Here is a 12,162-nt window from a genome sequence, read left to right as displayed (position 1 = left end):
CTACAACACTGTATTAGTACAACGAAGTATAATTACACGTTCAATTTAATTTAATTTAATTTAATTTAATATTTGTCATTTAAAATGCTTTTACATAACATAATAAAATCATTTTTCATTGACTTCCAGGTGGAGGAGATCCTTCTGTAAAATTGATATTTTTATAGGTTAAATAGTTCAGAAAAAAGTAACAGCTATTAAATCTTCATTAAAGTAAAATCTGAGAACAAATACTTGGTCAAATGTCTTGGTCAAAAGAAAACCTCAAAGCTCAGTTTCTGAAGTTTTAGTTTTTATTAAACATTAAAACATCACCTAACTTTTATATTGTATAACATATCCTTTAATTCAATTTTTATAAAGTGAAAATTATTTAATTTTGAAAGGCAAACCTTTTGATAAGGAAGGAGACTGAGGATCACAGAGAGGCTGAATTCATACTCTCTACCCCACTGGAGATGAGAATTTCAGCCCAGTGTTTTGACAGCTATAGTAAGTGTCATGTCTCACATTCATATTGTGCTGTAAGCTTTGAGCAGAGCGTCCTCACTGGAGGTGTTGGGTAGTATCATAACGTTCCTATGTTGGAGGGTTTAAGTAGGCTGTGTTTTGTCTATAAGGAGAAGACGTGAGATGTGCTGATATACAAGGACATAGATCCGGCGGCTTGCGCTCATGTATGAATTCATCAAGAGCTGTATCCATGGTAACAGGACCATGTAATTCAGAAAAAGTCTTACTTTGGGCATTATGTAAATGTGGGCCTTTTTGTTCACTGATGCAGTAGTGGGAATAGACATCTTACTATATCATTGCTGTCTTGCAAGTATCTCGTGTCTCCGAAATCACAACTTCCTTTCTATATGAAGATTTAAACTTTGTCAAAAGTTAAAAACGGTAATAACTGCAATACAAGGTTTTTGCATGACAACGCCAATATATATCAAAGACCTAACTGATCAACCTTGATTTCATTTTTCATGATTTTTTATCAACCCCCCTGGGCAGAGCATGTACAGCAAAGCCTTAGTCTCACCTTCAGCGTCCAGCATTTTGGGGATGTCCAGGTACTTCTCAGCCACTTCAAAGGCTGTGTTCAGGTTACCAATGGGGTCGTCCTGCACAAGACAACCAAAGAAACCCACAAACGCATGACATATGCGTTTAAACTCGTATACAAGGGAAGGGCATAGCGTAGAATATCAGCAGCAGGAAATATAGTAGTAGCAGAGGTGACAGAGAGAGAGGAAGAGTGAGAGAGAGAGAGAGAGAGAGAGAGAGAGAGAGAGAGAGAGAGGAAGAGTGAGAGAGTGAGAGCGAGTGAAAGAGAAGCACCTTTCTCAGTTTGGAGTAGTCAATCAGATCAGGTCTGTGCCTGTGGATGAGGGCACACAGAGCAAGGCCATCCTTCCAACTGAGCACGGCCAAGAGATAGAGAGGGAGAAGGAGATAATGGACAAAAGGGAGAGGAGGAGAGGACAGTAAGTACAGTAAGAGTGCTGGAACATCTAACCAGAGAAGATGAAGAAGAGAAGGATGACAGGATGCTAGTTCAGATTCACCATAAGAATCCAGTACTTCCTTTTAGTCACTGCTTGATCATCATACCCAGTTAGTCTGTAATTGTGTCGACTCCTAATAAGGTTCAATATGGCTTCTATTATAAATAATATGCCAAATCCCGTTTATGGTGTTTGTCTGATGCTGTGATCCAGAGTGACTTACATTTGCATCATGTTACACAGGTGTGAGAATGTATGAGAATGTAGTGTTTAGTGTCTTGTCCAAGGACTGTTATTGGTGTAGCGGGGCAGTGGTGGCTCAGCGCTGCAAGCACTGGGCTATTGATGGCAGGGTTGTGGGGCCCTTGAGCAAGGCAAGGCTGTCCATCGCTCCAGGCACAGGTGCTCACTGTCACTGTCTGTGTTTGATCACTTGTGTGTATAAGTGTGAGGTCAGAGGGGATAAAGGTGGACGACACAAATGGTAAATAAGGTTGTCTTGTCTTGTCTTGCTGTGTTTCCCCAGCCTGGACCACCCTAGTCTACCGTGGGGAAGGCAGTGTTGCTACCCACAATGCTTCACCAACCACTAAATTCTTCTCTTCAAATCTCCCAGCTTGAAAAGCCGGGGTCAGAGCTCAAGATCCGCCACAAGGTGGGTTGTGGGTATTATGATCACTCTTACCACTGTCTACAACACACTACAACAGTAAAACACAGTGTCCATCAGATACTTGACACCACCTAATCCTGCAATTATGACAAGTGCTGCAACTTATGAAGCCAATCATGCTTCACAGTATGGCAGAAATGTCTAGAAAGTACTTTTCAGGTGTTACTGTGTTACTGGGCCTGTAAGATGGGATTTGCCCCATGCCAATTTCTTCTTGAATGAAGAAATTGGAAATTTGCCCCATGTCAATTTCTTCACTACTGTTCCAAGTTTTCATCATTAACAGCTCTCACTGTGGTTTGCTGGACTCTCAAAGCCTTAGCAATGGCTCTGTAATCCTGTGTCTTTGTTTTACATCTGGATTTGAATCCTGTTAGAACGTGGCATCATGTGCTGCTTCCTGAGACCTTTAGCCTGCCTCACATTGCCGCTGTCTATATAAGGCTATGTTCACATTATCAGGCTGAAGTGACTCCAATCTGATTTTTTGCCTTAACATAACACAGATCTGAGTTTTTCAGGGCTGTGTGGACACATCAAATCCCATCTTTTCTAATCAGATTGGAGTCACTTTGATATGTGATTCTAGATCGGTTACATGTCCGATTCGTGGACATGTGATGTAAATGCGGATGGTCAGATCGGATTTTGTGGGTTTTCACTTGAACACATATGCTTAGTGTGTCTTCTGCCAACATTTGGCAGTGTGGCAAAACAACAGTGGTGGACAGGAACAGCTGTGCTAACAGTCAGTGGAAGGACAAAGAAGTTGGGTACTTACAGTTGGGTGAAATTGAACCCAACTGTCAATTGACTGGTTTAGTTGAAATAAACTGGTTGATTTAGTAGCTAAGGGGAGGCAATTATTTTTTCACATAGATTGATCTAGGTTTTGAATAAACTTTATTGTCAATAAATAGAATCAGTTAAAAGCTGCAATGTGTGTTTACTCGTGTGTCTTTAGTTCATATTAAAATCAGTTGGATTATGTCAAACATTTAAATGCGACACATTTGGAAAAATTGGAAAAGGGACAAAATTGTTTATTTTTTTTAGAGGAATGTATGTAAACCTCTTTCCTGATTGTCTATCCTGACTATCGTACCTCCAGTAAACAAGTCTGGCCTGAAACACACTGATCACTTCAGTGTGAAAGGGTTGAGGCTAAACTGCTGTTGGCTAAACAGGTGTATTTATACGGAAATGGGTTGGCTGTCACACCACAAACATATTATTAAAATATATGTAAATGTAATTATTTTTTTTTCCCAGCTTTTTGATTGTATTGACAGTTTTTTTTAGCTCATGGCACTGAAACCTGACATTTCATTGATATAGGTTCTTTAAAACACACCCTGAGTGAATGTTAGGCCATATTTCTGAATAACACTGTAGCAACATTATAAACACAGGCAAGTTCAGGTACACTCTCTCACCTGATGTGGAAGTTCTGTACATTAACATTCCTGTAGGGGGCAGTCTTCCTCTGACACCACAGCAACAGACCCTCCTTAGCAGAGGTCTCTAAGGGGGTGGAATTAAACAAACACACACAGACACACAGGGAATGGTGATGAGAGGAATGGCAAGAGACACTTGTTTTTAATGAGTGTTGTTTGGTTGATAATGAGTGTTTAATAAAAACAAGACCATTCATGATTTTTTTTTTAATGAGTCTCATTTTAGAAAGCACGTAGGCGCCGCATGAATCACTAATAAGATGATGTCAGCTCTTCTTACGAGGGAAGCACACACACAGCGCTTGAACACCATGTGTCATTTACTTATTTCAGAACAGTGTTCTAATGATGGAGGATCAAATGCCGGGGGCAGTGGACAGCCTTGGCACCTACCTTCCACAGAGATGTCCTGGATCGCAAAACGGAGGATGATGGTCCAGATCATTCCAAGAGTCATCTTCACATTACCATCAACAATCTCTGCAAAGATCGAGAGAGAGAGAGATAGTAGCATTACTATCTTTATTGTAAGACTCGTCCACCCAAAAAGATACAATTCCGGGTGTCTATACTAAACGGATTCAGACAGCCATTGTGTTGGGTTGGAGATTACTCATCCAACATAGCAAATCAGCTCACACACCAATAATCACAGACTGGTATAGTGTGCTAACTAGGGTAGCAGCATGCGAGTGTGTCTCTTCTCTCTGACAGGCTGAATAGACCAGTATTACTTAAAATAGAAAATATTTCTTCAGTACATTAATTGTTCTTTTTATATTTTACTTTTCCGCTTCTGTTTATAGAAAGCAAATGTATAAAAAGTCTTTTTTTTGTAAATGAATATTCATTGTGCCCATATATGCATCTGTTTGTTGAAATTTAGATTAAAAATGATGAATGGACCAATAGAAATGTTCCAAAATTACATCTTTTTACATTGACTTCCATTGAAAGTTAAGAAGTATTTTTAATTCTAATGTAAAATTGCCTGTTTTGGAGTTTTGAAGATACTAACATACAAAAATAATAATAATACATGCTCTTATTTTATTTTTTAATTTAAAGATCAGGGCCTTAATTTTACAAAAACCCATCAGTCACACATAAAGTCCCAGGAAATACCATCTAAATATTATGTACATATTTTATATTCTATACATTATTTAAATACATTATTATATAAATATTAATTATTGACTTTGGCAAACAGTCATAAAAAACTGAAATATGATAATATGATAAAAACTCTGAAAAGAATCTAAATGAGCACACTTGATTGAACTCCCTTATCCAAAACTGCCAGTCTGCTACACCACTAATCCTGAGGTAAATATAACAGCCTGAGCAAAGGATATGACTGAAAGCAGCATTTCAGCTAAAATGTAGGCAAAGTTCTCACCCTCAGCCCCAATGGACACCAGCTTGACTCCCTTGCTGCAGATGAAATCCAGAGCCTTGTTGACGTTGGCGATTTTGTGGAAACGCATCTTGCCTTTGTCTGGTTTGGGCAATCTTTCACCTGTCAATCAGAACATCAGGTTCCTGGTCATTAACAGAAAACCAACATCTCACAGCAAAGCTACATTTAGGCAATGTACATAATCTCCCTGGAACGCATGGCCAGTAGAATGTGAAGCCTAAAGTCACAATGCCCAGTGCCAAGCATCAGCTGAGGGTATGGACATCCATCCACTACCTTTGGGTTGAATTTGAGCGATGCTTTGGGTCTCCAGATCTAATCATTCAATATCAATACCTGACCAGACTAATAATATTGTGCTGAATGCAATCAAATTCTCACAAATATCTAGCGTATATCTAGGCTTTCCAGAGGAGTAGAAGCTGTTCCTGCAGCAAAAAGGGAAACAAACTCTCTATTAATGCTCTTGTCTTTAGAGGAAAAGTTGGATGAACACCAAATAAGCAGCGGACTCTGGAGAAAATCACTGTATCCCCAGCTCCGATACAACAGCTAACAGACGCCTGTGCTGAACAACATCGTACTGGGAGTGATGTGGGGAGGAAATGCTAATCAACCCACCCCTGAGACAGCAAGGCCAATTGTGCTCTCTCAGGCTCCGGCTGCTGATGGCAAGCAGAATGACCCAGAATTAGCAACGCCTTTAAAATTGGTATAGCACCTTTGAATGCAATCAAATTCTCACAAATATCTAGCGTATATCAAGGCTTTCCAGAGGAGGAGAAGCTGTTCCTGCAGCAAAAAGGAAACAAACTCTCTATTAATGCTCTTGTCTTTAGAAGAAAAGTTGGATGAACACCAAACAAGCACTGGGGCTCATGCATCAGTATCTTCCTAAGAATTGTCTTACATTTGTTCTTAAGAAAAGTCCAAACAGAAAGTCTACGTAAGGTTCATGATGTGTTTCTCTCATAAACTAACACATCCCAAATAAGAAAACACTGGTGAACCTTAAGATTTTCAGGAAAACCGCATACGTAGGTTTTAAGAAGACACAGTCTTATTGAGAACCATTGGTGAATGAGGCCCAATGTTAGCTTGTGTAAAGCTATAATGGAAAGTAACTGCTGATCGGAGGCATGAGACTCCAAAAACCACACGTAGAACAAGTATCACCCATGATGCATTGCTTTAAACTGTGGTTATGCCCCATGGAAGAGTCTTTCCCTATTACGTGTGTGTAGACTGAGCTGCAGACAGCAGCTGTTCTGCATATGAGCTCACACCTGCACTGACAGATGTTCTGAGCTACTGCCACCAAAGCTTAGCTCATAATGACTGATTGCAGTCTCCCTTGATGGCCTGTATTTAGACTAATGCTAGTGAACTGGGAGTCATTCTGCAGAGCTGAGATATTTATTATCATATGTAGGCGTACAATTATAGTCCTGTGTATTAGTGTAAGTATTAGGCTGCCATGACAACTATGTGAAACCATTCTTTCATAAAAAGATTAATATTAAAGGATGTTAATTCGTTTTTGCATAATGTCAGAAGAAAAACACATTTGATTCTCTACAAAATAAAAACAAGTGTAGATTTTCACCTTTTGTGTGATCTAGGAGTGTGAAGAACATTTGAACGGGTTGAAAGTAAGTAAGTAAGTAAATTTTACCCCATTTCTTTATGGCCAATTATCTAATCCACGTTTGTGTGATCGCCCCCTCATCACTAGCAATGCCCCAATATGAGGAGGGTTGAAGATAGTACATGTTTCCAGCCACCACCTCTTTTCGAATTGCTGCTGATGTAGCATCACTAGGCAGCCAGCGGACTAGGGAGAAAATCACAGTATCCCCAGCTCCGATACAACAGCTAACAGACGCCTGTGCTGAACAACATCGTACTGGGACTGATGTGGGGAGGAAGTGCCATCAACCCACCCCTGAGAGAGCAAGGCCAATTGTGCTCTCTCAGGCTCTGGCTGCTGATGGCAAGCAGAATGACCCAGGATTAGCATCGCCTTTAAAATTGGTTTAGCACCTTTTCATTATGACAAGGTTCTTTACACCTTTAAAAGGTTCCTCACACTCACAAATCTCTTTCTGAAACACAGTTCTTTAGGGAACCAAAAATGGACCTTTACCTTGCCTTGGGAACTTTGCATGATATTAGACTAAATATAAATGCACATTAATGCTCACTATACACATACGAGAAGAATTTTTGGAGGTCAGTGAAGTTATTGATATGTTGGTCAAAAGAACAATTAGCAGAAGTTTGGTTTCTGACTTGTCTGTGAACTCTGGGCAGTGTATGGAGTTCTTCTGCTTTACCAGCAGCTCAGCTGATTTACTTTAATGAAGGACTGATTGGATGAACTATGTGTTGGACGGGAACTGGAAGTACTGTCCTTCCTTGGGGATAACTCGAGGTAAAAGTGTAAGTACGATGGTCTCCAAGTGGCTCAGCGGTATAATGCACTGACACTGGGCATGGCATGGGGGTCGCAAGTTTGAATCCCAAGCAATGCCGTGTTGCCATCGGTGGCCGGAGCACTGTCCGGCTGAGTAGATGGAGCTCTCTCCCTATATTACTCTAAAATTAATGTTGTTAGCTAAAGGCGTCTGTTAGCTGGTGCGGTGGTGCGGTGGAGCTTGGGCCCAGCACTTTCTTCCTGGCATCCTTACCCTTCTAGTGTTGGAAGCATTGCTAGTTCGTAGGGGGAGCTCTCCCACTGATTAGGACTTCACTAGTAGAACTGCATGCTTCATTAACAGCCAATGCAATGAGGAACTGAGGAATCAACCAATCAGCGGGTGGGATCAGGTTAATCTCAAAATAAAAAGGTTAATTTAGGCACTTGTTGTGAATACAAGATATACACTGTATCAGCAAATAAAAGTATTGGGACACCTGCTTATTCATGTTTCTTCTGGAATCAAGGGTATTAAAAAGAGTTGATCGTGCTTTTGTTGGAGTAACTGTCTCTACCGTCCAGGGACAACTATCTACTAGATTATGGTCCATTGCTGAAAGGATATGAATGCATTCAGGCACAAGAGCATCAGTGAGTTCAGGATGCTGAATAATCACCACCCTATTTTATCCCCAACTCCCTGTATTGTATTGGATTCAGCACCATCCAACATTCCAGAGAACACACTTCCACTACTGCACAGATCAATGCTGGGGGGCTTTATACCCCTCCAGCCTATGCCTGATAGGGTTATGTTTATCTGCTCTAGAGAGTCCTCTTCTACAGGCAGTACTTCTGTACAGGGATTAGAGTGCATTTGCACACCTGTGTCAGCAACTAGTGCAATTTAAATAGCTGAATGTCTTCATTAGAAGGGGTGTCCACAAACTTTTGGACATATAGTGTACTTTTAGCAGGTTTCAGTCAGTTCTTGGAAAACTGTGACGGCAGCTCTGTGCGAGAACTCACTGAATGCCAGAGCTGACTGAGATCCAATTGATTTCTGTGGCTCTTTGAACATAAGCTACATACCGTCCGTCAAACAGACACACTGGTGCCGACCAGGTGACAACCTTTTACCTCTTAATCACACTGTTACAATATTACTGGTGTTAAAGAGGCATTCTCTACAGAAAAGGTCTCTATGGAGTGTTAGTTTAGCAATCAGACAGGGCGTCCATTGTTACCTGAGATGACCTCCAACAGCAGCATGAGCTTGAGGCCATTTCTGAAATCCTCCTCAATGTTCTCAATCTGAGTGCCAGCTTTCCTCAGGTGAGAGTTACACCAGGCAGTGAACGTCTGGGACACACACATTAAGAGAGAGAGAGAGAGAGAGAGAGAGAGAGAGACATTAGCATTTGAGTAAAACAAACCTTTAAACCTCTGTTAATTCAGTGATCTATTTTAAGATGCTTTTCTGTGTCACTTTTCATCAAAAAATCCTGTTTACACAGCTATTCAGAACCCTTCACCTGGCTGTGTGTGTGTGTGTGTAGAGCAGAAAGCAGTCTGTCACCCTCAGTGAAGGCAGTTATTATTATTCTGGATCGCCCTCATCTCTAAATCAGCTTTTGCTAAACGAGACTCTAAAGAACCCTGAGCCAGCAGCGTGGGCGAGTGGGGCAGCAGGTCTGCTCGAAAAATTGTGTGTGTGTGTGTGTGTGTCTGTGTGTGTGTGTTTGTGTGCATGTGCATGTGTGTGTATGTGTGTGTGTGTGTGCGTGTGTATGATAGTATACAGAAGGCAATGAGTGATCTTTATAAAAGAGCATTAAATGAAGTTAAAGAAAGGGAAAGTGCAGGAGTGGGTGATGTACTGCAGCAGTGCCAAGAGCAGAGAGAGGGAGGGGAAGAGAGAGAGAGAGAGAGAGAGAGAGAGAGAGAGAGAGAGAGAGAGAGAGAGAGACAAAGAGAGAGTGAGAGACAGAGGTGTGGGTGTACAGTGATCACTGCTGCATTTAGAACTGAATGACTCTCAGAAAGTAATTCAGAGCCTTACAGGATATGAGAGGAGAGGAGGGGAGAGGAGGGGATGGGGAGAGGAGGGGAGAGGAGAGGAGGGGAGAGGAGGGGATGGGGAGAGGAGAGGAGAGGAGAATAGAGGAGAGGAGAGGAGAGGAGAATAGAGGAAAGGAGGGAATGGGGAGAGGAGGGGAGAGGAGAATAGAGGAGGAAATGGGGAGAGGAGAGGAGAGGAGAGGAGATGAGGGAATGGGGAGAGGAGAGGAGAGGAGAGGAGAGGAGAGGAGAGGAGATGAGGGAATGGGGAGACAGCACAGTGATCACTGCTGCATTTAGAACTGAATAACTCTCAGAAAGTAATTCAGAGCCTTACAGGATATAAGAGGAGAGGAGAGGAGAGGAGAGGAGGGGATGGGGAGAGGAAAGGATGGGGAGAGGAGGGGAGAGGAGAGGAGGGGAGAGGAGGGGATGGGGAGAGGAGAGGAGGGAATGGGGAGAGGAGAGGAGAGGAGAGGAGAGGAGATGAGGGAATGGGGAGAGGAGAGTAGGGGAGAGGAGAGGAGGGGATGGGAGAGGAGAGGAGGGGAGAGGAGAGGAGGGGATGGGGAGAGGAGAGGAGGGAATGGGGAGAGGAGAGGAGAGGAGAGGAGAGGAGATGAGGGAATGGGGAGAGGAGAGGAGGGAATGGGGAGAGGAGAGGAGAGGAGAGGAGAGGAGATGAGGGAATGGGGAGAGGAGAGTAGGGGAGAGGAGAAGAGAGGAGAGGAGAGGAGATGAGGGAATGGGGAGAGGAGAGTAGGGGAGAGGAGAAGAGAGGAGAGGAGAGGAGATGAGGGAATGGGGAGAGGAGAGTAGGGGAGAGGAGAGGAGACGAAGGGAGAGGAGAAGAGGGGAGAGGAGAGGAGGGGAGAGGAGAGGAGGGGAGAGGAGAAGAGAGGAGAGGAGAGGAGAGGAGAGGAGATGAGGGAATGGGGAGAGGAGAGTAGGGGAGAGGAGAGGAGAGGAGACGAAGGGAGAGGAGAAGAGGGGAGAGGAGAGGAGGGGAGAGGAGAAGAGAGGAGAGGAGAGGAAGGGATGGGAAGAGGAGAGAATAGGAGAGGAGAAGAGAAGACAGGAGAGGAGAGGAGAGGAGGAGAGAGGAGAGGAGAGGAGAGGAGAGGAGAGGAGAGGAGGGGAGAGGAGGGAATGGGGAGAGGTGTGGGGTGATAACACACTCTATAAAAAATAATGGGCTCTGCTTTGCCATCAGGTCCGGAGACAGAATTGCCTTTGCTCTCTCCAGGTGGGTAGATGGCGCTCTCTCCCCTCATCACTCTTAAGCCATGGTGGCCAGCACAGGAGTCTGTTAGCTGGTGAGGCAGAGCTGGTATGTGTATTGGATGAGATGTGTGTTACCTTACCTTCCTAGTGTCGGGAGAATTGCTAGTGTGGGGTTTAATTGACCCCAATAGGAAAAGATTAGACACAAAATAAAAATAAAAAAATGTAAAGTTCCTAAATGGGTTTTGTCCTGCTGTAGTATTGGTCTAAAAACCCTTTTAATAGTGTGGTTATTGTTACAGTACCTAAGCATGATACTTATTATTACATTTAATAAGAGTGAGAAACAAATGGAGTGAAAAGAGAACAGGGACCTGAGGAGAGGCGGGGTGAGAGGAAAGAGTGAAGAGGTGGGAGAGAGAGAGGTGGGGAACGAGGTTAGAAGAAATGGAAAGAAGAAGGGGGGAGGAGGGGCGAAGGAGGCTAAATCGGGGGGCTATAGGACACCAGAGAGACAGCTGAGAGAGCAAGATTCCAGCAGAGTGTGTGTGTGTGTGGGGGGGGGTGTAAGAGAGAGACCTTCTATAAACAGAGGCTTACGCAAATTGTGTCAGTTGTCACCATTTATAACATAACTGACAGTGAAGTCACTGACTGTCAGTGTCTTAAAACACAAAGTGTTTGTGTGTGTGTGTGTATGTGTGTGTGTGCAGCTGGTGGTCCTGATCTGTTAACTGCACTCATCCCTTCTTCTCACCTGTTAGTCACCAGTGTCTCTGTCTTACCCCTCCATTTTTAAATAATGAAGTCATCACCCCCCCCCCACCCCCGCCCTCCTTCCAAAAGCACTGCCCACCTCAGATATTTCCACATCCCTGTTTTACCCCCACAACACAGCGCAGCTTCAGAAAGAGCAGATGCTGCTGCTGAGGTCATCTACCTTCTATCAGTGGCCACTAGGAGCAGTGTGGTTCCATGGAGAAGACTGGGTAGTGGTGATTCAGTGAGTTACCAGAACAGAGCTTCTACAGCTCACAGGTCATTACTGGCAAACACTGACTACACCTCCTGCCATAACATTAGTACCTAATACAGAGTAGGTTCCCCTTGTGCCACCACAGCAGATATTACAGTACACCTTCAGTGCTTATGTGGAGTCCATGCCTCAACAGGTCAGAACTGTGCTGTAGTATCTGGCACTGAGACGTTAGAGACCCTTTACGTTCTGTAAGGTTGTGAGGTTGGGCCTCCATACGTATCAGTGAGCCTTAGGTGCCCATGACCCTCTCGCCAGTTCACTGGTTATCCTTTCTTGGACCATTTTGGGTAGTTACTGACCACTGCATTCCAGAAGAACCCTACCTGACCTGCCTGATGTTTTGGAGATGTTCTGACCTGAC

At 43.4% G+C, this 12,162-nt stretch overlaps 1 protein-coding gene across 1 annotated transcript in view; it reads right to left on the bottom strand.

Annotated features, from left to right (window-relative positions):
- Positions 1-12,162, bottom strand: part of actn3b (actinin alpha 3b) — a 45,903-nt gene that overhangs the window by 16,163 nt on the left and 17,578 nt on the right. The window contains exons 2-7 of the mRNA XM_072688747.1: positions 8,725-8,839; positions 5,038-5,157; positions 4,029-4,115; positions 3,612-3,699; positions 1,336-1,414; positions 1,037-1,118 (exon numbers count right to left, since the gene is read on the bottom strand). Of these exons, the coding sequence (XP_072544848.1) occupies positions 1,037-1,118; positions 1,336-1,414; positions 3,612-3,699; positions 4,029-4,115; positions 5,038-5,157; positions 8,725-8,839 (571 nt within the window). The remainder of the gene's footprint in view (positions 1-1,036; positions 1,119-1,335; positions 1,415-3,611; positions 3,700-4,028; positions 4,116-5,037; positions 5,158-8,724; positions 8,840-12,162) is intronic.

This window comes from Salminus brasiliensis, chromosome 9 (genome assembly GCF_030463535.1).
Source record: "Salminus brasiliensis chromosome 9, fSalBra1.hap2, whole genome shotgun sequence".
NCBI lineage: Eukaryota > Metazoa > Chordata > Actinopteri > Characiformes > Bryconidae > Salminus > Salminus brasiliensis.
This window is presented reverse-complemented; position numbering and strand designations above follow the sequence as displayed.